At 39.4% G+C, this 26753-nt stretch overlaps 1 protein-coding gene across 13 annotated transcripts in view; it reads right to left on the reverse strand.

The window, feature by feature from the left end:
- Positions 1 to 26753, reverse strand: part of SLC44A5 (solute carrier family 44 member 5) — a 425241-nt gene that overhangs the window by 92503 nt on the left and 305985 nt on the right. For 8 of the 13 annotated variants that reach the window (XM_086390622.1, XM_086390632.1, XM_086390631.1 and 5 more), the window contains one exon: positions 21847 to 21920. The exons of the other annotated variants lie outside the window; for them this stretch is intronic. In XM_086390622.1, coding sequence (XP_086246748.1) covers positions 21847 to 21920 — 74 coding nt within the window. The remainder of the gene's footprint in view (positions 1 to 21846; positions 21921 to 26753) is intronic. 13 annotated transcript variants of the gene reach the window in all.

Here is a 26753-nt window from a genome sequence, read left to right on the forward strand (position 1 = left end):
GTGACCCCATAGGGGTCTGAGAATCCCCCATCCCTGGGATTCTCCAGGCAAGAACACTGGAGTGGGTTGCCATTTCCTTCTCCAATGCATGAAAGTGAAAAGTGAATGTGAAGTTGCTCAGTAGTGTCCGACTCTTTGTGACCCCACAGACTGTAGCCTCCCAGGCTTCTCCATCCATGGGATTTTTCAGGCAAGAGTACTGGAGTGTGTTGCCATTTCTTTCTCCTTGTAAAACAACTATTTGCCTATAAAATTAAATTTAAAAGAGAAAATGAGCTGTGTTGCATGTGGGATCTTAGTTCCCTAATCAGGGATCAAACCTGCATCCCCTGCACTGGAAGTGAAGAATCTTAGCCACTGGACCACCGGAGAAGTCCGTTCAATCTACTGTTGATACCCACCCCCTGCCCATGGCAAACCAAGTTGGGAGCCAATGGACAAGAGAGCCTGTTGATGCCATGATAAATGCCAACGTCTCATGGGACAGAGCAGGGTGAAGAGGTGGATAGAGAAGAAATCCAAGGGGAACAGGAAAAATGCCCTGTCCATATTCTGAACAAATGACCAACCTACTCACGGGGGAAACTTTAGATATATTCAGCAAGACATTCAGGACTCCATTAAAAACAACAAAAAAACTACCAGAGATATAATGTTTTCAGACTCTTTCGTCAGAATTTACTGCCACGTAGGACAGCAAAAGAAAAGAACAGAAAGACACATATTCTAAATTTCAGAGTCTCTAAAATGGAAGGGATGAGAGAAAGAAAGAAGTAAAAGATGGGGAAAAGCATATATTTAAAGCATGTTTGTAACTAATAATAATATATAGAATTGAAGGAAAATAGAAAAACCACCAAATAACCAAGAGATAAAATTAGACTTTTCACAGCATCTTTTTCTTTTTTTAAATATTTATTTGTTTTTGGCTATTCAGGGTCTTCACTGCTGCATGAGGGCTTTCTCTGGTCTTACAGAGTGAGGGCTACTCTCTAGATGCAGTGTGCAGGCTTCTCACTGTCGTGGTGCCCGGGCTCTAGGGCACTCAGGCTTCCGTAGTGGTGGCTCATGGGCTCTAGAGCACAGGCTCAATAGTTGTGGCACATGGGCTTAGTTGCTCCATGGTATGTGGGATCCTCTAGGATCAGGGATCAAACCCGTGTGTCCTGCATCGGCAGGAGGATTCTTTACCACCGAGCCACCAAGGAAGCCCCTTTTTGTTGTTTTTCCGTATTAGCAGGTCTGACTCTATGCTTGCTATTAATATATTAATATGCTTCTCTTTCTAGTTAAATAGATGTTAGTCTACTACTATTACAAGGTTTTGATCCACACTAAAGTGGTTGGAACGGAGAAGGCAATGGCAACCCATTCTAGTACTCTTACCTGGAAAATCCCATGGACGGAGGAGCCTGGTAGGCTGCAGTTAGTGGGGTCGCTGAGAGTCGGACACGACTGAGCGACTTCACTTTCACTTTTCACTTTCATGCATTGGAGAAGGAAATGGCAACCCACTCCAGTATTCTTGCCTGGAGAATCCCAGGGACGGCGGAGCCTGGTGGGCTGCCATCTATGGGGTCGCACAGAGTCGGACATGACTAAAGAGACTTAGCAGCAGCAGCAGCAAAGTGGTTGGAAACAATGAAAACAGAAAAATTTGCCCATTTTTTTCTTTATGCACTGTACAAATGTTTTCTGGGTGTCTACTACGTGGCAGCAGTATGCTAGATGCTGAGTATATAAAGGTCCCTGCTGTCTCAGGTCCCACAGTCGACCGGGGGAAACAGATCTTAATGCATTACTCACACAAACATGAAATTTCAAGTCTGACAAGCACTACAAAGGAGCAATACGTAGTACAAAGAGAGCGATTCATAGGGGCAGATGACTGAATGAGGGACGTCAGGGATGATGTCCCTGTGAAGTAATACAGAGCCAGGGATCTGAAAAATGAACAGAGGTACAAAGAGACTTCCAGGAGATGGACACAGGGACAAAGGGCCCTGTGAGGGCAAGATGGGTACCGGGAATGGAAAGAAGACCAGTGTAGTGTACACATGGGCTGGAACATGGTCCAAGATAGGGATGGAGGGACAGTATTTTAGGTTATTTTATATAATGAACTACAGGGAGATTGTTTTAGTATAACAGGATTGTCAGTGCCAGATATGCAGTCCACAGGAGAGGCTCTGTTCAAGTGGGTCCTTCTCTTCCTAGTTTCCTTGAAAAACGCACAGTCACTGCACATTCAGTACCACTCATCTTGGTGTTTACTAGCTTAATTATGGTTCTATAACTGGAAACCACTGCTTTATGTCAAGGAAGAGTTTTTCACTGCTCCTAAAAACTAATGCAATTTATTTTATCTGAAAATGCTGCGTGTAATCTTCATTATTAATGTCTACTAGTAAATACACTTTTTGGAGAGATCTATGAAATCCTTTGAGGTCTTCCTGGACAAAAAAAAAAAAAGCCCAAAGAATGAGATACTGTCTGACATAATTTTATTTACTCTATAGTACACACATTGATTGAAAGAAAAAAACCAAATCTGTACTAATAGGTGTGGATTATCATAAAGAATATGCTCCTCTCTCTAGTGGGTACATAATAGAGGCTAATTTTGCAAATGATCAGTGAATGTAAACAATGACACTGCAGCAAAATGAATATACACTCGGTCTCATGGAGCAAGACTGCAGCTCTCAGATTTTCATAATTATTGCTGCAAAATAATACTTTCTTTTCACTTTATTCCTCTAGTGCCATTCTCTTATACTCTCTGTTTTAAGCCCAACTCTTTGGAATTAGATGAGGGAGGGGAAGGAGTAAGAGAAAGCATTTAGGAGAGTATCATGGGGTTCTGGTCTGGCCTCTCGCTCAGTAACCTTTATTACTTTAAAAATCCTCACTCATCTTCTTTGTTAAATAAAATGCAGTATAGCATGGTGACTAATAGCACAGGCTCCAGAATTAAGCTGCCTGGATTATTGTGGTGAGTAAGATCAAATGACAAAGTCACATAGCAATCAATAAAAATCAGGACAAACCATCTCTCCCCCTTAATTTTCTCACCATTTTTTAAAAAAACTTTTAATCTTACATTGGAGTATAGCTGATTAACAACGTTGTGATAGTTTCAGGTGGATAGCAAAGAGACTCAGCCATATATATACTCAGCCATATATATATATACACACATATATATATGTATATACACATATACATATACACACAAATGAACCCAATCTCCACCAGACTTCCCTCCCATCCAGGCTGCCACATAACATTTAGAAATAAATTTAAAAAAACCCTTTAAGTGTAGCTGATGTATGCATCTTTCTCTGTGTTGGGAGCAGGGAGAGAGAGAAAGAGAAGAAGGGGAATTATTTGTGAACTACTCCTATTTGGGTAATTCATAGCAGAGTACTAAAGACTGATAAGAGATGGGTGAAAACTATTCAGGCAAATTATCCTTTCACTCATGATCAAGGCAAGGTATCTTACTAAAGTTTCAGGAGCAAGTATTATTATCTAATATTTTCTCTTATTTCCAAACATTTGCCAAGCATGTTCTGCTGTGCTCTAGGGTTGAGTCAGAAGTTGCAGCCATTGCAAAGCCCTCTGTCAAGGAGAAAATGTGATTAGACCAACTGCTTGCACTGACACTTAAAAATTAACCGCAAATCTGTTTGGGGCAGCTAAGGCATTCCCTCAACACTTGCTGGCTGGGAATTTTGGCTTTCTAATCATTACTTTGTATCCCTTAAAGGTACATTTTAACTGTTTTAATATGTGAGGAACAGGCCTGCCAAATAGTGCTTATGGCTTTTTAACACAAGCAATTTACAAATGCAATGAAGCAGGTAATAGGACACATGATACCGAATTTGAAAATCTGTGTTGATGACACTGCTGCTGGAGAAACACTTTTGGAAGCAGCCCTGTCTCCAGTTGCCTGGATAAGAAAAATGTTGTTTCTCATTTCATAGGTGGCCTCTTCCACCCAATAGTGAGTTTAGGGTCATGTCCTTGAGCATAAATCAGTCTCTCTCATGCTAACAATATTCCACTTGAGATCTTCTGGGACCCATGAACTCAACAAAATACAACAAGCAGGAAAAATCTCACACAACATCAAAAAAAAATCTGTTTGAGTAATGGTTAAAAATAAGTGTGTTCCTTTTAAAACGAACACTTCCAAAGTAATGTATAGGTGTATAGTTTTATCTGTAAACATCTGTATATTTATCAAGGATGCAAAAGGACATTTAATACTGGTTCTGGTTATTTACAAATACAATAAATTCATCATTAAGAAAAGTTTACTAGAACAATTTTAAAGATAATGGAACTGGAATTATTTAAGTTTCTTACCTTTTTCGGATAAAAAAGTAATTTTGCTAAAACAATGTTTCCAAGCTGTGATCTGACAGGCAGGCTCATTTTAGTTCCAAAGTAGAGTCAGGTACAGTGTGACTTCCTGTCATATTCACTTTTCATCACCAATGTTCACTTACAATGAATATTAGGATCATACCAGCAATCTCAAAAACTATAAAGGGATGGCTCTGTAGCATAATCTTTATAATTATATTTGCTTATTTCTTTATTAGTAAGAGAGATTGCCCACTGCTTCTCTGCATAGAAAGAAGCAAAAATGTCACCTTGGAATTATCTTTGTTTGTCAAAAGTTCACCTAAAGGACCTCTCAGTTATGAAAATATGGTTTCCCCCATCCTCATATCCCTTGGGAAAGGAAGGCTAATTAGCTTTAAGAAAGGGAAGGGACAAGAACTAAATTTTTCTCCTTGAGATTTCACTTTAGGACAGAATAAAACAACCCTGAACCATATCTATAGGCCAAAAGGAATACAAATACCCCAAAGGGGGACTTTCCATGAAGGCAGAGACTGGGCTGATGTCCTAGACTTGACAGAACGGTCTAAGAGTAGGGACTGAATTCTCAGGAGAATGGGGCATAATAAGTAAAGACTATAGTCGTGGGTCCTAGCATAGGAAACCACTATGAGTGGAAGCATCCAGATAAGCAATTCACTAAGAAATTATATCAAACGGCACCAACCAAAACGTCAGAACACCAGTCGACTATAAGATTTCTCTCTCCAACAAGAAAATGGAAACAAGACTGACCTCTCCTTGGCATTTCAGGGTAGTCCAGGTCGGAGTAGAGATAAAATGCTGGATTTCATTAAGAAATGAATGGAAAAGTAGACATGTATTGCTACTGTATTGCTACCCTAAGACAATGAACATATACTTTTAACACTAGAAATGATAGGATCAAGTTTGACTGTGCATGCATGCTTAATCACTAAATTGTGTCCCACTGGGCTCCTCTCTCCATGGGATTTCCCAGGCAAGAATACTGGAGAGGATTGCCATTTCCTTCTCCACAGGATCTTTCCACCCAGGGATTGAACCCACATCTCTTGCATTAGCAGGTGGGTTCTTTACCACTGAGCCACCAGGGAAGCCCACATTTGATTATTAATTCAGCTATTTTGTTTATTCTCCACATCATTCCATCAGGGTTTCCAAGATGGCTCAGTGGTAGAATCCACCTGCCAATGCAGGAGACGCGGGGGATAAGGGTTCAATCCTTGGGTCAGGGAGATTGCCTGGAGGAGGAAATGGCAACCCACCCCAGTACTCTTGCCAGAAAAATCCCATGAACAGAGGAGCCTGGAGTACTACAGTTCATGGGGTTGCAAAGAGTCGGACACAACTGAGCAACAACATGAAAACTGTTTCGTGAAGGATTTAAGACTGTATTATGTAAACCACCTTCTTTCTATCCTTGGTACTTTCAGTCCTACTGTTCCCAGTCAATCCATGATGGCTTCCTTTAATCTTCTGCACAGATCTATAAAAAGCCTCTTGATGAAAGTGAAAGTGGAGAGTGAAAAGGTTGGCTTAAAGCTCAACATTCAGAAAACTAAGATCATGGCATCTGGTCCCATCACTTCATGGGAAATAGATGGGGAAACAGTGGAAATAGTGTCAGACTTTATTTTTTTGGGCTTCAAAATCACTGCAGATGGTGACTGCAGCCATGAAATTAAAAGACACTTGCTCCTTGGAAGAAAAGTTATGACCAACCTAGATAGCACATTGAAAAGCAGAAACATTACTTTGCCAACAAAGGTCCATCTAATCAAGGCTATGGTTTTTCCAGTAGTCATGTATGCATGTGAGAGTTGAACTGTGAAGAAAGCTGAGCACAGAAGCATTGATGCTTTTGAACTGTGGTGTTGGAGAAGACTCTTGAGAGTCCCTTGGACTGCAAGGAGATCCAACCAGCCCATTCTGGAGATCAGCCCTGGGATTTCTTTGGAAGGAATGATGCTAAAGCTGAAGCTCCAGTACTTTGGCCACTTCATGCAAAGAGTTGACTCATTGGAAAAGACTCTGATGCTGGGAGGGATTGGGGGCAGGAGGAGAAGGGGACGACAGAGGATGAGATGGCTGGATGGCATCACTGACTCAATGGACGTGAGTCTGAGTGAACTCCGGGAGTTGGTGATGGACAGGGAGGCCTGGCGTGCTGCAATTCATGGGGTCGCAAAGAGTTGGACACGACTGAGAGACTGAACTGAACTGATAAATTACTTGCATTTCAGACTCTTTTGTTGATCATGATGGCTACTCCATTTCTTCTAAGGGATTCCTGCCCACAGTAGTAGATATAATAGTCATCTGAGTTAAATTCACCCATTCCAGAGATCAAATTGCCAACATCCGCTGGATCATGGAAAAAGGAAGAGTTCCAGAAAAACATCTATTTCTGCTCTATTGACTATGCCAAAGCCTTTGACTGTATGGATCACAATACACTGTGGAAAATCCTGAAAGAGTTGGGAATACCAGACCACCTGACCTGCCTCTTGAGAAACCTATATGCAGGTCAGGAAGCAACAGTTAGAACTGGACATGGAACAACAGACTGGTTCCAAAGAGGAAAAGGAGTACGTCAAGGCTGTATATTGTCACCCTGCTTATTTAACTTCTATGCAGAGTACATAATGAGAAATGCTGGGCTGGAAGAAGCATGAGCTGGAATCAAGATTGCTGGGAGAAATATCAATCACCTCAGATATGCAGATGACATCACCCTTATGGCAGAAAGTGAAGAGGAACTAAAAAGCCTCCTGATGAAATTGAGAGTGAAAAAGTTGGCTTAAAGCTCAACATTCAGAAAACTAAGATCATGGCATCTGGTCCCATTACTTCATGGCAAACAGATGGGGAAACAGTGGAAACTGTGTCAGACTTCATTTTTGGGGGCTCCAAAATCACTGCAGATGGTGAGTGCAGCCATGAAATTAAAAGACACTTACTCCTTGGAAGGAAAGTTATGACCAACCTAGATAGCATATTGAAAAGCAGAGACATTACTTTGCCAACAAAGGTCCGTCTAGTCAAGGCTATGGTTTTTCCAGTAGTCATGTATGGATGTGAGAGTTGAACTGTGAAGCAAGCTAAGCACTGAAGAATTGATGCTTTTGAACTGTGGTGTTGGAGAAGACTCTTGAGAGTCCCTTGGACTGCAAGGAGATCCAACCAGTCCATTCTAAAGGATATCAGTCCTGGGTGTTCTTTGGAAGGAATGATGCTAAAAGCTGAAACTCCAATACTTTGGCTACCTCATGTGAAGAGTTGACTCATTGGAAAAGATTCTGATGCTGGGAGGGATTGGGGGCAGGAGGAAACGGAGATAACAGAGGATGGGTTGACTGGATGGCATCACTGACTCGATGGACGTGAGTCTCAGTGAACTCTGGGAGTTGGTGATGGACAGGGAGGCCTGGCGTGCTGCAATTCATGGGGTCGAAAAGAGTTGGACATGACTGAGCGACTGAACTGAACTGAATAAATTACCTGCACATCAAAGCCCTTTACTGTTGTATTTTGGCTTGATTCATTCTCTGTTAGAGAAGAAATCCCTAATTTCACTTAATTCAATGGGCAAGAATGAAGACTCCATCTCTTGATGGAGTGGCAAAGAGTTTGCAACCACTTGTTAAGACTAGGCAAAATTTTTACATTCCCTCCACAATCAAATACACTTTTACTCTCCCAGGATCCCCAGAAACCTCATCCAGTTACAATATCAGGCTCAGACTCAAGGTCTGAATATCATCACCTAAGTCAGGTCCAAGGGTAGATGAGGCTCTTCAGGACTGGTTCATCTCTTAAGGATGGTCTCCTTAGCTAGATCATTGAATTCATTACCTGTATTTCCTTCTTTCCACACCACCATTGGCAACAGTGTTGCCAAACTTTAACCACCACATAGCAAAGTGCCTTTTCCTCATGTTTCCAATTACATGTCCTCATTTTCCATCAAACTTTCATCAACAACCTCAAAATTCACTAGGCTTCTGAATACCACCTGTTCTCCAAAATGAATGCCCACATTTTAGATTTTGTTAAGCCAGCATCCCACTTCCAGGTATCAGATTTTGTTTTATCTATTTTTGCACCCCCAAGCCCACAGGCTTAATACAACAATTTTAATTTGCTCAGGATTTTAGGAGTTAGGAATTTGGAGAAGGCTCAGCTGAGCCCCTTGGAGGTCTCTCACGCAGTCAAATGTTGAGTGGGCTTCAATCATCTGAAAACCCTACTGACTGTACAGTACACAGGTTGACAGTACACACTAACTGTAGGAGCTCACCCAGCCTAGTAACTAGGACACCTACATATGTCATCTCCATGTTGCCTCAGTTTCTTACAGGATAGTAACAGAGCCTAGGCTTGCTCACATTAATTTACTTTCCTGTCTTCTCAACTAATAGGAATAATTAATTATTCCTGAGGAAGATTAAAAAAGAAAACCAAAAACAAGCTTTGAACCCTAACTATAATTGCTTCTCATGTAAATACAACAATGAAAAAACTAACTCTTTCAATCGGAAATCCATTTGAAAAGAAATAAAAAATTATTCAGTGTTAAAATTGTGCTATTATTGTATATATAATGTTAGCACAAGGATAGCGAGAACAATTTACATAATAAATATTCCTACTCTTTTTTCCAGTTAGTGCAATAATTGAACAGCACCCATCAGTGAAGGAGGACAAAAGAGGGCTATTATCATAAATGTTAGTTTGATCTTTCAAGGAGATTTGATTACCATCTACCCAGACTCCACTTCGCCCACTTAAACAGAGGTTCTGCCTTTCATCAGTCGAATGTCAAGTGTCTTTTTTGCATCCAAGTGTTACCCTAGCTGGCCATATTCTACACACAGGGCAAAGAACAGTTTTGTTGCTTTGTTTTCCCTTGGTAGAATTTGTAAGAAACATGTCTCTTTCATGGTAACATTCCTTATAAAAAGCACAAGGATGAAAGATAAGCCTAAGAGGGTCCTGATCTAACACAAGATGCAAAACTACTTACAACACAACAGTAAAACTGACAGCTTTAACTTTCTTCAAGTGAAGGTGTACATTCTTTTACGTTAAAAAAAAATCTTAACCATTTCTATTAACATCTGCCAAGTGTTTTCCTTCATTCTTCTTTTAGTCCGGTATTAGAAGAGTTAAATTTGTCTTAGAAACAGACTAGAATGGCTTTTAAGAGCCAACTCATTGGAAAAGACCATGATGCTGGGAAAGACTGAGGGCAGGAGGAGAAGGGGGTGACAGAATGAGATGGTTGGATGGCATCACTGACTCAATGGCCATGAGTTTGAGAAAACTCTGGGAGATAGTGAAGGGCAAGGAAGCCTGGTGTGCTGCAATACATGAGGTCTCAAAGAGTTGGACACAACTTAGCAACTGAACAACAACATTTTAATTAGTGGCATAAGGATTAATTTAGAGGAAACACTAAATCCAATATTGAACATAATTTTTCACTGAGGAACATTTGTATCCCAATTTCCCTGTGTGAGTTAAGGCATTTACACACTGAATCTGGAGATCTTAAACAAAAAGGCAAATTTCTCATCTTGTTTCAGAGGCAATGACACATTCTACTGTTCGTTCTACTGTGCTGACAAGGGAGAGAGTGGCAGTGGCATGCCCAGCTCTAGATAAGGACGGAAGGCATTTCTCCATGGATTACAAGAGACTGGCTCTGAGATGGAGAGGAGAAACTCAATTATGACATAAGGTCTCCTAATGGAAAGATTTCAGACACAGTAAGAGATCCTTATGAAGTTCCTGCATGCATTCAAACTTTAATAACAAAAATTATGGGTTGCTATAGAAACAATATAGTAAATTACATTTAAAAGCAATTTATTAAAATTCAGAACAACTAGATTATACAATGGTAGCAAATGAAATACTGCTTTGTACTATTATGTAGATTATTGGTATAGCTCGGAGAAGGCAATGGCACCCCACTCCAGTACTCTTGTCTGGAGAATCCGATGGACGGAGGAGCCTGGTAGGCTGCAGTCCATGGGGTCGCTAAGAGTCGGACGCGACTGAGCGACTTCACTTTCACTTTTCACTTTCATGCATTGGAGAAGGAAATGGCAACCCACTTCACTGTTCTTGCCTGGAGAATCCCAGGGATGGGGGAGCCTGGTGGGCTGCCGTCTATGGGATCGCACAGAGTCGGACACAACTAAAGTGACTTAGCAGCAGCAGCATTGGTATAGCTGGATATTATTTCACTTACTCCTCATAACAGCCCTCCAAATTGGGTAGTGTTTCCCTATTTTACAGATGAGAAAATTGAGATTAAGAAAGTAGCTTATGTCCACCAAACCATATGAGGAAGCCCTAGATCTGCTTGACTCCAAATCTTTTCTCCCATATGACATATTTCAACTATATGACAAAAAGTAAAAACAAACAAAAACATGACAATGACAAACACGTGTCCCAAACTTGGAGATGCTAAAATACTATTGGTTGTATAATAAGAAAATTCACTTTGTTTTAATATTCAATTTATTCATTTATGTATTGTGCTTGCATGAATGCATACTAAGTTGCTTCAGTCGTGTTCGACTCTTTGCAGACCCTATGGGCTATAGCCCATCAGACTGCTCTGTCCATGGGATTCTCCAGCAAGAATACTGGAGTGGATTGCCATATCCTTCTCCAATGTATTATACTACTACTACATAAATGTTTAGAAATTAAGATGTATAAAAGAAATACCAAAGGAATCTTCTGAAGAACTTATAGTGCTTTATTTGGTTTTGTGGTTTATATTCCTTGGTTCTTCTCTTTCCCTATCTTCCTGCCGTATTTTTTTTTTTTACATTCTCCAGTTATGTGTAGCTTTTGCACAGTATTACTCAGATGATCTTTTGGAAATTACTATCAATTACTGTTCTCCAAGTATTTCTCTTTATTGGAAGATAAAACTGAAGAACAGAGAAGAATATTTTCCATTGTTCTCTAGATAGGCACTGCCTTTTTACTGCTGGACAATCTATACACATTAAGTCTAGGCATTAATTATTTTTACTAGAAATTATCATCTGACTTTACAGTCCCCACCCTAATAATAATAATACAGTAAAGTTTCCTAACTTAACATTGAAGGGATAGGATGTAAGTCTCTGGCAATAAAGTGGTACTATTCATAGGCAATGGTGAAGTCTTTTTATGTAAAATATTCACACCAGTTCCTTTGGTAGTTTTTTTTTTAATCAAAGTATAGCTGATTTACAAATTCCTATTTTATTCATTTCCTCTCTGTTCTTTAATATTTCCTTTCTTCTGCTGACTTTAGGTTCTGTTTATTCTTCTTTTACTAATTCCTTTAGGTGGTAGGTTAGGCTGTTTGAGATTTTTCTTCGTAGAATTGCTTTAACTGCACCCTATAGATTTTTGAAGGTTGTATTTCTATTTTCATTTTTCTCAAGGTATTTTCTGATTTCCTCTCTGATTTTTTTCATTGACCCATTGGCTTTTTGGTAGCATGTTGTTTAGTCTCCACATATCTGTTCTTTTCTCATTTTTCTGTATGTAATTAATTTCTAATTTTACACTGTTATGGTTGAAATAAATGCTTGGTATAATTTATATCCTCCTAAATTTGTTGAGGCTTGTTTTGTGGCTTAGGATGTGATCCATCCTGGGGAAAATTCTGAGTGCACTTGCAAAGAATGTTCTGCTGTTTTGGATGGAATGTTCTCTACATACCTTAAGTCTAGCTGCTCTACTGTGTCATTTAAGACATTGTTTCCTGATTTATTTTTTGTTTGGATGATCCACTGGTATCAGTGTGATGTTAAAGTTTCCTAATATCATTTTGTTATTATCAATTTTTCCTTTTATACGGGACAGTATTTACTTTATATATTTAGACACTCCTAGGTTGGGTGCTTTGGAACTGTGGTGTTGAAGACTCTTGAGAGTCCCTTGGACTGCAAGGAGATCCAACCAGTCCATTCTGAAGGAGATCAGCCCTGGGATTTCTTTGGAAGGAATGATGCTAAAGCTGAAACTCCAGTACTTTGGCCACCTCATGCGAAGAGTTGACTCATTGGAAAAGACTCTGATGCTGGGAGGGATTGGGGGCAGGAGGAGAAGGGGACGACAGAGGATGAGATGGCTGGATGGCATCACTGACTCAATGGACGTGAGTCTGAGTGAACTCCGGGAGTTGGTGATGGACAGGGAGGCCTGGCGTGCTGCGATTCATGGGGTCGCAAAGAGTCGGACACGACTGAGCGACTGAATTGAACTGAACTGAACTGAGGTTGGGTGCACATATGTTAACAAATATCTTCTTCTTGTATCAAGACTTTTATCATTATATAATGCCCTTCCTTGTTTGAAATAGCCTTTGTTTTGAAGTCATTTTTTCCAGTATGAAAATTATTACTCACACTTTCTTGCCATTTCTATTTGTATGAAATATCTTTTTCCCTTGCCGGCCTTTCAGTCTCTGTGTGCCTTTAGCTCTAAAGTGAATCTCCTACAGGCAGCACACAGGAGGATCTTTTTGAAAATCCAATCAGCTACCCTGTGTCTTCTGACTGGAGCATTTAGTTAATTGACATTTAAAGCAATTATTGATAGGTGTGTACTTACAGCCATTTTATTACTTGTTCTCCAGTTGTTTTTATAGTTATTCTCTGTTCATATTTCTTCATTTTGTTTCTTCTCTTGGGGTTTGATGATTTTTTTTATTAGTATGTGAGTTTTCCATTCCTTTCAACTTTCATGGAACTATTACAGATTTTTTATTTGTGCTTACTATTTGGTTCATATATGTTGATATATAATAATATCAACTTGTTTTAATTGGTAGTCATTTAAGATCAAGTACATTCTAAAATATCAACTTTTTTTTTCACTCCTTCACCCACATTTTGTGCTTATGATGTCATATTTTACATCTTCATGTTTATCTCTTCAGTTCAGTTCAGTCACAAAGTCGTGTCTGACTCTTTGAGACCCCGTGCACTGCAGCACGCCAGACCTCCATGTCTATCACCAACTCCCAGAGTTTACTCAAACTCATATCCATTCAGTCAGTGATGCCATCCAGCCATTTCATTCTCTGTAGTCCCATTCTCCTCCTGCCTTCAATCTTTCCCAGCATAAGGGTCTTTTCAAATGAGTCAGCTCTTCACATCAAGTGGCCAAAAAATTGGAATTTCAGCTTCAGCATCAGTCCTTCCAATGAATATTCAGGACTGATTTCCTTTAGGATGGACTGGTTGGATCTCCTTGCAGTCCAAGGGACTCTCAAGAGCCTTCTCCAACACCACAGTTCAAAAACATCAATTTTTCAGTGCTCAGCTTTCTTTATAGTCCAACTCTGACATCCATACATGACTTCTAGAAAAACCATAGCTTTCACTAGATGGAAATTTGTTGGCAAAGTAATGTCTATGCTTTTCAATATGCTGTCTAGGTTGGTCATAACTTTCCTTCCAAGGAGTAAGTGTCTTTTAATTTCATGGCTGCAGTCACCATCTACAGTGATTTTGGAGCCCCCAAAGATAAAGTCTGCCACTGTTTCCATTTTTCCCCATCTATTTGTCATGAAGTGATGGGACCAGATGCCATGATCTTAGTTTTCTGAATGTTGAGCTTTAAGCCAACTTTTTCACTCTCCTCTTTCACTTTTTCATCAAGAGGCTCTTTAATTCTTCTTCACTTTCTGCCATAAGGGTGGTGTCATCTGCATATCTAAGGTTTTTGATATTTCCCTCCCAGCAATCTTGATTCCAGCTTTTGCTTCATCCAGTCCAGCATTTCTCATGATGTATTCTGCATGTAAGTTAAATAAGCACGGTGACAATATACAGCACTGATGTACTCCTTTCCCAATTTGGAACCAGTCAGTTGTTCCATGTCCAGTTCTAACTGTTGCTTCTTGACCTACATACAGATTTCTCAGGAGGAAGGTCAGGTGTTCTGGTATCCCCATCTTTTTAAGAATTTTCCACAGTTTGTGGTGATCCACACAGTCAAAGGATTTGGCATAGTCAATAAAGCAGAAATAGATGTTTTTCTGGAACCCTCTTGCTTTTTCAATGATCCAGTGGATCTTGGCAATTTGACCTCTGGTTCCTCTGCCTTTTCTAAATCCAGCCTGAACACTGAAAGTTCACGGTTCATGTACTGTTGAAGCCTGGCTTGGAGAATTTTGAGCATTTCTTTGCTAGAATGTGAGATGAGTGCAATTGTGTGATAGTTTGAGCATTCTTTGGCATTGCCTTACTTTGGGATTGAAATGAAAACTGACCTTTTCTAGTCTTGTGGCCACTGCTGAGTTTTCCAAATTTGCTGGCATATTAAGTGCAGCACTTTTATAGAATCATCTTTTAGGGTTTGAAATAGCTCAACTGGAATTCCACTAGCTTTGTTCGTAGTGATACTTCCCAAGGCCCACTTGACTTTGCATTCCAGGTAAGTGATCATACCATCATGATTATCTGGGTCATGAAGATCTTTTTTGTATAGTTCTGTGTATTCTTGCTACCTCATTTTAATATCTTCTGCTTCTGTTAGGTCCATACCATTTCTGTCCTTTATTATGCCCATCTTTGCATGAAATGTTCCCTTGGTATCTCTAATTTTCTTGAATAAATTTCTAGTCTTTCCCATTCTATTGTTTTCCTCTATTTCTTTGCATTGATCACTGAGGAAGGCTTTCTTATCTCTCCTTGCTATTCTTTTTGAACTCTGCATTCAAGTGGATATATCTTTCCTTTTCTCCTTTGCCTTTCACTTCTTTTCTTTTCTCAGCTATTTGTAAGGCCTTCTCAGACAACCATTTTGCCTTTCTGCATTTCTTTTTCATGGGGATGGTCTTGATCACTGCCCCCTGTACAATGTCACAAACCTCCATCCATAGTTCTTCAGGCATTCTGTCTATCAGATCTGATCCCTTGAATCTATTTGTCACTTCCATTGTATAATTGTAAGGGATTTGATGTAGCTCATACCTGAATGGTCTAGTGGTTTTCCCTACTTTCTTCAATTTATGTCTGAATTTGGCAATAAGGAGTTCATGATCTGATCCACAGTCAGCTCCTGGTCTTGTTTTTGCTGACTGTATAGAGCTTCTCCATCTTTGGCTGCAAAGAATATAATCAATCGGATTTTGGTATTGACCATCTGGTGATGTCCATGTGTAGAGTCTTCCCTTGTGTTGCTGGAAGAGGGTGTTTGCTATGACCAGTGTGTTCTCTTGGCAAAAGTCTATTAGCCTTTGCCCTGCTTCATTTTGTATTCCAAGGCCAAATTTATCTCTTAACTGTTTATAATAGTTATAGTTGCTTTATCTGTCTTTTAGACTTCCTATTGGCTTACGTAAGTAGTTGGTTGCCGGGAGCCAGAGTGAGGAACTCGCCTGTGGCAAAGGTCATGAGGAAGGAGGCTCGGCATATGCAAAGGCGGGACTGAGCCTCAGGAATCCCCCTGGAAATTCTCGAGCATCTACCCCCAAAACCAGAGTCTGCCTACTTTACTGCTTTGTGCTCTCACCTACACCTCTGACTTTACGGGGGGCTGTCCCCCACCACTTCTCTCTGAAAAAGAGTTAACTTACAGCTCCAGTTAATAAAGTTCCTGGGTGTGATAGTGTTTCAACCTACAAACTCCTTTGGAAGTCCTCTAACCTGCCTGAATAGGTTTTTCCGGCCACTTGTGATTGTTCAGAACCTCCCAACCGTGAGAGGCATGAGATGTTCTAAACTGTCTAAATACAGATTCCTTTGAGCAGTTAAAAGATTGATTAGAAATTGTATTGGTGAAGGGTTTTTCACTTGTTGGGCCAATGTTTGCTGCTAAGTCTCCATATCCCTTACCTACTGTGTCCTTGGCAGTGTATTGATTAATATAATTGGTGTATAGGAATGTAAGTAGTAGCTTTAATGTTTGTAACCTTGGACCCCTGAGTTAATTCTTTTTCTTGTTATAGCCCACCACACCTTTGCCCTATAGGAATGCAACTTTATCTAATGCTTTTGGAGGGTGGCGCCTGATTAATCACCTTTAGAGAAAAATAAGTTTTCTGAAGAAAGGGTCTTAAAATGTTAACAGGCCTCCAGGCCAGAAGATGATGCAAATCACCTAAACTTTTGCATATGATAAGTTTGCAGGAAGAAAGCCTGGCTTACTGCAGGACTCTACCCCTTCCCCCATTATCCTCTATGCATAACTTAAGGTATAAAAACTACTTTGGAAAATAAAATGTGGGCCTTGTTCACAGAAGCTGGGTCTCCCCATGTCATTCTTTCTCTCACCTTCTGGCTGAATTATTCAGCCTCTTTCCTCCACTGAATTTCCTCACTGAGCTATCCTTATTTAATCACTCTTTATATCTTTAATTAACATTTAAATAAGCTGTTGTTTCCCGATCGCCTAAGCCGTCTCCCCTTCGAATTCCCTGTATCCACCAGGGCTGGACCCCGGCAGTTGGTCATCAGTTTTTATTATATATTTACCTTTCCTGGGGAGATTTTCTTTTTAACATTCTTACTTCTTTTCCACTTAGAGAAGAGCCTTTAACATTTCCTTTTTTAAAAATGATAATCTTATTGGTTAGAGTATTTTATATTGCAGGATTTTCCCTTCAGCACTCTGTACATATCATGCCACTTCCTTCTGGCCTGAAAAGTTTCTGTGGAGAAATCAGCTGATAGCCTATAAGAATTCCCTTGCATATGACTCTTTGTTTTCTCTTGCTGCCTTAAATATTCTCTCTTACTTTTGACTTCTGCCATTTGAATTATGATATGTCTTGGTATGGGTCTATTTTAGGTTCATCATGTTTGGGACCTTCTACAAAAGAGTCCAAAATGCAGTACTTGGGTGCAATCTCAAAAACGACAGAATAACCTCAGTTCATTCTAAGGCAAACCATTTAACATCACAGTAATCCAAGTCTACGTCCCCACCACTGATGCTGAAGAACCTGAAGTTGATTGACCAGTTCTATAAACCTACAAGACCTTCTAGAATTAACACCAAAAAAGAGCTGTCCTTTTCATCATAGGTCCAGGACTGGAATGCAAAAGTAGAAAGTCAAGAGATACCTGGAGTAACAGGCAAGTTTGCACTTAGAGTACAAAATGAAGTAGAACAAAGGCTAACATAGTTTTGTCAAGAGAACACACTGGTCATAGCAAACACCCTCTTCCAACAACACAAGAGATGACTCTAAACATATACAAGACCAAATGGTCAATACCAAAATCAGATTGATTATGTTCTTTGCAGCTGAAGATGGAGAAGCTCTATACAGTCAGTAAAAACAAGACCTGGAGCTAACTGTGGCTCAGATCATCAGGTCCTCATTGCAAAATTCAGGCTTAAATTGAAGAAAGTAGGGAAATACACTAGGGAATTCAGGCATGATCTAAATCAAATTCCTTATGATTATATAGTGGTAGTGACAAATAGATTCAAGGGATTAGATCTGGTAGACAGATTGCCTGAAGAACTATGGACAGAGGTTTGTAACATTGTACAGGAGGCAGGGACCAAAATCATCCCAAAGAAAAAGAAATGCAAGAAGGCAAAGTGGTTGTCTGAGGGGGCTTTACAAATAGCTGAGGAAAGAAGAGAAGTGAAAAGCAAGGGAGAAAGGGAAAGATATACCCAACTACATGCAGAGTTCCAGAGAATAGCAAGGAGAGATATAAAGGCCTTCTTAAGTGAACAATGCAAAGAAATAGGAGAAAACAATAGAATGGGAAAGGTAGAGATCTTTCAAGAAAATTAGAGATATTAAGGATACATTTCATGCAGGGATGGGCATGATAAAGGACAGAAATGGTAAGGACCTAACAGAGGCAGCAGAGATTAAGAAAAGGTGTCAAGAATACACAGAACTATACAAAAAGGTCTCAGTGATCCAGAAAACCAGGATGGTGTAGTCACTCACCTAGAGCCAGACACCCTGGAATGTGAAGTCAAGTGGGCCTTGGGAAGCATTACTACAAACAAAGCTAGTAGAGGTGATGGAATTCCAGCTGAACTATTTCAAATCCTATAAGATGATGCTGTTAAAGTGTTGCACTCAATATGTCAGCAAATTTGGAAAACTTAGCAGTGGCCACAAGACTGGAAAAGGTCAGTTTTCATCCCAATCTCAAAGAAGAGCAATGCCAAAGAATGTTCAAACTATCTTACAATTATGCTCATTTCACATGCTAGTACAGTTATGCTCAAAATCCTTCAAGCTAGGTTTCAACAGTACGTGAACAAGAACTTCCAGATGCTCCAGACAACTTCCAGATGGGTTTAGAAAAGGCAGAACAACTAGAGATCAAATTGTTAACATTCATTGAGTCATAGAGAAAGCAAGGGAATTCCAGAAAAACATGCATTTCTTCTTCATTGACTACACTAAAGACTTAGACTGTGTGGATCACAACAAACTGTGGAACATTCTTAAAGAAATAGGAATACCAGACCATCTTACCTGTCTCCTAAGAAGCCTGTATGTGGGTCATGAAGCAACAGTTAGAACTAGACATGGAACAATGGGCTGGTTCAAAACTGGGAAAGGAGTACAAGGCTGTATATTGTCACCTTGCTTATTTAACTTGTATACAGAGTACATCATGCAAAATGCTGGGCTGGATGAATCACAAGCTGAAATAAAAATTGCCAGGAGAAATATCTATAACCTCACATATGCAGATGATACCACTCTAATGGCAGAAAGTGAAGAGAAACTAAAGAGCCCCTTGATGAGGGTGAAAGAGGAGAGTGAAAAAGCTGGCTTGAAACTCAACATTCAAAAAACTAGGATCCAGTCCCATCACTTAATAGCAAATAAAAGGGGGAAAAGTGGAAGCAGTGATAGATTTTATTTTCTTGGGCTCCAAAATCACTATGGACATGACTGCAGCCGTGAACTAGAGATGGAGGAGTTAAGGCTGGAGCCCAGTGTGAGGCAGGACTTTCTGCTCAGTGATGACTGCAGCCGTGAACTAGAGATGGAGGAGTTAAGGCTGGAGCCCAGTGTGAGGCAGGACTTTCTGCTCAGTGGCTATCAATGTCCAATCAGGGGTGGGGTCTGAGCCCAAGCTGCTGGATCTGACACCCTGAGGGTTGAGCCCAAGCTGGTTCTGTTGCCTTTCAGCATGTTTTCCCCTCTATCTGCACTGGGACCTTTGCCCTAGAGCAGGGAAGTGCTGAGGTAAGTGGGGCTTGTGAGGGCTCTCTGCTCACACTGTCTGCAGACGGAGGTCCCAGCTATCTCTGACACACTGCCTGGGAAGGCACCTATAAGTGCTTCCTTTTTTCGGCTCAGACACAACCTGACGTGCAAGTTCCCCTTTGTCCCTCATAGCACATCACTGTCTTCAGCCTCCACCATTTCCGCCCTTTTGTTAAACCACATCACTGGGCTACATGGACACTTGGCACATGATTGAGGATAAGCTGTGGTGGAGCCGCTGCTGTCTGAGACCTGAGAGCTACTTGAGATGTATTGCTTGAGTAAGGTCAGTAGTGGCTGGCACCCTCTCACCCAGGGTATGCCCAGGAACTAGGTCATCTCTGCACACCACAGCTTCTTCTTCTACCCACTCATTGCTGCTCCAGATCCAATGATACATTGTGATGTGGAATGAGAAGGACCAAAGCCTTTGCTCAACTTTTGTGCATGCCAAGGAGGTTATGGGAAACCCAGTGGCCACTAGAGCATACCTCTCTCCACCCTGCCTCAGGAGCAAGCTAGCATATAAGTGCTCCTCACAGCTGTAGTCCAGGCTTCCCACAGGCATCCTGTTACCCCAGCAGTCCTTCAACCAGCCAAGAGGGCTTGTCTCCTCTGTATAGAAACCCAGGACAGGGGCACGCAATCTGTGGTTCTCATTGCTTATTTCACAGGATGAGTGTCTACCTGTGTGATCTTTCTTGTCCTCTGAGGTCCGCTCCAAGAGCACATGACACGACCTGATTGCCTTTTTTTCCCCTTCCTACCCAATTATGTGTATCTTAACAGCCTTGGAGTCTTTCTGCCAGTTTCCAGTGAAAACTGTCCCACATGTACATATATTTTGATGTGTTTGTTGGGGAAAGTGAGTTTCATGTCCTCTTACTCTGCCATACTGATTGATCCCTTTTGGTAGTTTAAAAAAAAAAAAAAAAACCCTAAACAAAGACTTTATTTGTCCTCTTTATTTTCACTTCCATAGAAAAACCTTTAATCTAACAATGAACCACAGGCTATCTTTCTCTGGTAGGCAAAGACAAAAGGACTTCTTATATGCCAAGAAACTATTTGGTGAAATACTTAATAATTGTTCCTTTTTAATTTGCTTATAAAAAGAAAAGGTAATATGTTACTTAGACTTATCTAGGCCCTAATTCTAATTGGTAAATAGTAACACGAACCTTATTCAGTTCAGTTGCTCAGTCATGTCTGACTCTTTGTGACCCCGTGGACTGCAGCACACCAGGCCTCCCTGTCCATCACCAACTCCCAGAGCTTGCTCAAACTCATGTCCATCGAGTTGGTGATGCATCCAACCATCTCATCTTCTGTCATCCCTTCTCCTCCTGCCTTCAATCTTTCCCAGCATGAGGGTCTTTTCCAATGAGTCAGTTCTTCACATCAGGTGGCCAAAGTATTGGAGCTTCAGCTTCAGCATCAGTCCTTCCAGTGAATATTCAGGTTTGACATCCTTGCAGTCCAAGGAAATCTCGAGTCATCTCCAATGCCACAATTCAAAAGTATCAATTCTTCAGTGTTCAGTTTTCTTTATAGTCCAACTCTCCTATCCATACATGATTACTAGAAAACCATAGTGTTGACTAGATGGACCTTTGTCAGCAAAGTAATGTCTCTGCTTTTTAATATGCTGTCTAGGTCAGTCATAGCTTTTCTTCCAACTAGCAAGTGTCTTTTAATTTCATGGCTGAAATCACCATCTGCGGTGATTTTGGAGCCCAAAATAAAGTCTGTCACTGTTTTCATTGTTTCCCCATCTATTTCCCATGAAGTCATGGGACTGGATGCCATGATCTTAGTTTTCCAAATGTTGAGTTTTAAACCAGGTTTCTCACTCTCCTTTTTCACTTTCATCAAAAGTTCCTAACTCTAATTAGTAAATAATAATGTGAACCTTATTAGCTGCTTAATAAAATTTCAAAAGTAAAAATGATTAAAAAGCAACTATAAGGGTTTTTCTTTCTTTTGTATAATTTTATCTAAGTAATTTATAGACTTGCCTTTGAATAAACTGCTCTGTGTTTATTTTTCATTGCATCTCCTACCCAATGAGTTCTGGTGAGGCATACTCCCTCCAGAAAAGACAATAATCAATAAGAAGAAGGATTTTGAAATGATTAATGTTAAAAATGTGACACTGGCTTAGTCATGTAAATAGTAAAAGTTAAATATCTTCTATACCTGTTCTTACTCACCTGCAAGTCCTAAAAGAATGTAGGCCATAATGAACAGTATGAAGATCATGCAGCACAGCACATCTGTACAACTCCTAAAGATGAAGAGGAACAATGAATTAAAAGGATCCTGAGAAGACTCACATAGCATCCATTTTCCTCCCTCTTATGGACTAAACGTGTCTCCCCCAAGTCCTTATGTTCAAACCTAACCTCCAAAGTGATGGTATTAGAAGGTGTTAGAAGGTGGGCGGGGCAGGAGGGAGAAGTGGGGTGGAGAATTAAAAGGGATACAAAATGACTAGTGTTTACTGCAAAAATATACATAGGAAGGCATAAAAAAATAATTGGGCTTCCCTGGTGGCTCAGACGGTAAAGAATCTGCCTGCAATGCAGGTCACCTGGGTTTGATCCTTGGGTTGGGAATATTCCCTGGAGAAGGAAATGGCAACCCACTCCATTATTCTTGCCTGAAAAGTCTCATGGACAGAGGAGCCTGGCAGACTACAATCCATGGGGTTGCAAAGAGTCAGACACAACTGAACAACTGAACACACAAAAGATAATAACAACAGTGATATGCCTTTTTATACTTAATAATTCTAAAAAGTAGATCAAATGTATTTCTGCAATCAAAGACTTAAACAGCAGAGAGCAGTTATAGTTCTGTGATTAAAGAAGTTTCTCCAAAGCTGTTAGCATTTATTCTCTTGATTCTTTGTTTGTAAAATTTTTTAGAAGTTAGAGTACACCAGCATCAAAAAATTCTTTTATTTGAAATTGTAATTTAAGCTATTTGATTTTATAATTTTCTCCTTCATGCTTCCCAGTACATGACATAATAATAGAAAAGATTAGCCTTTTCCATTCCTCTCTCTCTCCATTATCTTTCTACATGCACATATAAAGGGTACTCTGATTAAATAAAGGGTTGACTACATAAGCTTTCTATGAGGAACAGAGTTGTAACTATTCAAAAAACAATGTCTATAATGCATTACAAAATGAAATGCTCTAAACTGTAATTTTCGAGTTATTCTGTAAGCTGGATATTGTGAAATGAGATTTAGAGAAAATTTGGCTCAGAGAGACATGGTAATTTTCTAAGCGATCACAAGTCAAACCAGTATCCAGTAGGGAAACTCAGGTTTTCATCTGAAGTATTTCCTATTTCCAATATTAAATTTTGTTCAGCTTGAAAGGTGTCTAGAAGGTCAAAACTTGTCTTAAAAGTAAGAAAAAATACAATCATTGTTGAAACTTAATGAAGAATCTATTAGGAAAGAGACAGATCAATGTATTTGACAGGATTAAAAAATGCACATGAGAATTTTCATAGCAAAAACTTCTTGTTCTAGAGGTTAGATGGATATGTTCCAATCTTTTAGCACAGACAGGCTGAAGTTACATTCTATTTTTAGTGATGATAATAGCAATAATAATTGTACAGTAACAGACACAGTAATACCTTGTATATTGATAAAGCCCTGTTATACTTTTATTGTTTTCACTTACATAAATTTGTGAGTTTCCTACCTTTGGGTTTTTCAGGGTAGTGAGGTAAGTTGCCTTATATAAGGTCCACGAGAGAGAAGCAGTTGCAGAGGCAGACAAACATCTAAGTCTCTTATGCCCAATCTTTTTTCACTTAGTAGTTATTCTAATATGATTACAACTTTCTAGAAAGATTCCAATTAGTCATATTGAAAACTCCACACACATCCTTATTACACCACCTCACCACAGGAAAGGGATCCATCATAGAGAAAGCTAATCATGGTCAATTCAGAAACAAACCATTACTTGTTTAAATCTAATTTCAACCCAGGAATTTAAAATTTCACTGGGACTGAAGAACTATAAGAATAATATAAAGAGAGAAAAAAAAGATAATCTGGATTTCTTTGTTTAACAATCATTGAAGGCAAAACCTGCTGGAGGGTGAGGAAAGGATCTGGTTTATTTGCATTTTGACACATCCTGCTTAAGATCAGTTCTCATCCTGTCAGGGCAGTTGCTAAATAGTATGATACCTAAGAAGGACTGCCTGCAGGCAAAGAAGTAAGGAAGAGAAAACTAGAACACTGATAAGCTTTTATTAGAAATCTTGAAGTTGTCAAAGCCTTTGTGTGTAATCATAACTACTAAGGAGAGAGGGATAGAGTCAGAAGCACCAGCCAGGTTGGCCAGTGTCCTGTAATATTATATGTATGACATGTTTGTATCTACATGGTTATATCATAGATAATATACATTATAATATGTTTATAATGACTATAATTATATAGCATTATAATGTTTTCTATTTATATTATGTAGTCAGCACAGGAAGAGCTAAACATACTAGAAAGATGAGTAAAAGAAACTTACCAATTAAAAAAAATAAGGCACAAGGAAAGAAGCAGAGCCCAAAAGGAAATTTCTAAGAAATAAAACCCACAGTCCTTGGCTACTGGTCCTGATGAAGGGCATCAATCAGAGTTTTGGTCTATAGGGGGTTTTATAACAACAACAACAAGGGGGATTTATACTACGATTTCTCTTTCTTTCTTGTACCAAGAACATGCCATAGCACCAGGGGCTACTGTGCACCACACAACCACTCTCTATCCACTCTCCTAGCAGTCTAGTCTCTCACCAGAGAGGGATAACATTTCTCAGTAATTCATACCCTGAGATGTCTGGGGATTCTATTCTGGGACCAGGCAGGATAATGTATTCAAATCTACTTTCCTTTTCTGGACCACTACTTTAGAGAAATAGCAGACCATACCACACACCATGGCCAGACTGGTTAATTTCCTAGTATCTAGACATGGAAGAATATTGAGCAAGTGGAAGAGTTTGAAGAATTCAAGAGTTTCAGAAAGTAGGAAAGTTTTTCTAAATTAAAAATTCTTGTTTCTGAATTTGTTCCTCTAGTGATTTCATTCCCTTTGTTGTTTAATTTTTTTTTTCTTTTAAAATTAGGGGTGTGTGTGTGTGTGTGTGTAAAACAACTATTTCTTTCCACTTCTTATTTCTCTCCATATTCCCTGCTGGAAAAAAGTCACTGCTTAGAAAATTATTGGAAAATTGAATATAAAAAATATAAAATATAGCTTGGGTACCATTTTGGGAGTCAGCAACACAGCAGAAGCTTAATTCAAATTTTAGAAGTTATAAAGTATCATCATTGTTTCTTTCTTTGATTTCAAGGCATCTTTACAATCCCAAATGTTCTGTGGAAAATGAGTTTTTTTTTTTTTTTTAATCAAATACTTAGTTTGGATAATTTTGAAGACTCTTAAGTATAGAGGTAACTGGGTGATACAAGCTTGTGGTTTAAAATCGTTCTGAATCATATTCTAGCTAGAGGTCTGTCATAACTGTATATTTCCCTCAGTTGGGTTCACTTTTACTTTTACAGTAAGTATAAACTAAGGACCAGTGTAGTAATCTAAAAATGGATCGCATCCCACTGCATCCTAGAAAGAAGACAGAAAGAATAGTTTTATAGAGAAATATACCTCAACCCTCTCCCTTACCTTCCTTCTAAATCAAAGTCCAATTTTTTAAAAAAACAAGTTGCTCACACTCAGAGTTATTCAAAATACTCCTGGCATAAAAGTATTTTCAAAAGTTAAACTACAGATGTACCATTGCTATCTTATATTTATTTGTCCAAATTATAGTAAGAATAGGATCCCAGTCCTATACTCATTTGTAGACCTCCCTTTCCTTCCTAATTCTAACCTAAAGTATAGAATGCCTATAGTCACCTCAACTTAAACTCTTGGGCGTTTCCTTTGAGTTTCTCTTTTTCTTAGATGATCTTTTATTTTATATTCAATTAATAAGTTCTCTTGACTCCTTCTCTCTGATGAGTCTTTCATCCACACCTTCCTCTCTATTCCTGTTGCCTGGAGTCAGTCCACATTCTCTCATTCTCTCTTCTAACTGCTGCTGTGGTCCCTTTATTGGGCTCCTGCATGTAGTCTCTGCCTGATCCAATTCATTCTGCACACCACTGACATCACTGAGAGCAAACAAAGCCAATTTATTATTTTAAAAATTCAATGCTTCTCCACTACTTGTTTAATCATTTCCAAATGTCTTAGCTTTATGTTTAAGAAAATACAATTTCAATCCTAGTTCAAGCCCCAGACTACCTTTCTAGATTTCTCCCCCTATTTATCTCCTGTGCTTCAACCAACTTGGACTTTTTCATTCACTGCATACCTAATGAATTCTCCCTTGACAACATTCAGGGTTCTCTGCTCATGGTTGCTTTAAGACTCATTCTAGTAGGATACAATATGTCCCAATTTGTATGAAATAGCCAGGATTTATACCTATTATCCTGGAATAACAACCAACAATGCTCACTTTTACTATCAGAAGCACTCCAGTCTGGATCTCTACCCCATCTATTAAAATCCCATTCTCCATAGAGTAGAATTCCCTTCATTTTCTGGGGATGAATAACATTCCATTGTATGTATATGCCATACTTTTTTAATCCATTCATCTGTCAATGAACATTTAATTATTTACATATCTTGACTATTGTGAGTTATGTTGCAATGAACATGCAGATACCTATTTGAGATCCTGATTTCAATTCTTTTGGACAACATGCAGTGAACTTGCAGATATACACTTGAGGTTCTGATGTCAACTCTTTTGGACAACATGAATAAACCTAGAGGACAGGACCTTATGCTAAGTGAAATAAGCCAACCACAGACAGACAAATAACTGTACAATTCTACTAATTTGAGATATCTAAAATAGTCAAATTCATAGAAACAGAAAGTAGAATGATGGCTGCCAGGGGCAGGGGAGAGGGTCAAATGGGGAGTTGTTATTCAATGGCTCTATGTTTTGATTATGCAAGATGAGTAAATTCCAGAGGTCTGTAGTACATTGTGTATATATTTTTAACA

The sequence above is a fragment of the Bos grunniens genome, chromosome 3, assembly GCF_055505025.1.
Source record: "Bos grunniens cultivar Pamir isolate PY7600 chromosome 3, Bosgru_T2T1.0, whole genome shotgun sequence".
Lineage (NCBI taxonomy): Eukaryota > Metazoa > Chordata > Mammalia > Artiodactyla > Bovidae > Bos > Bos grunniens.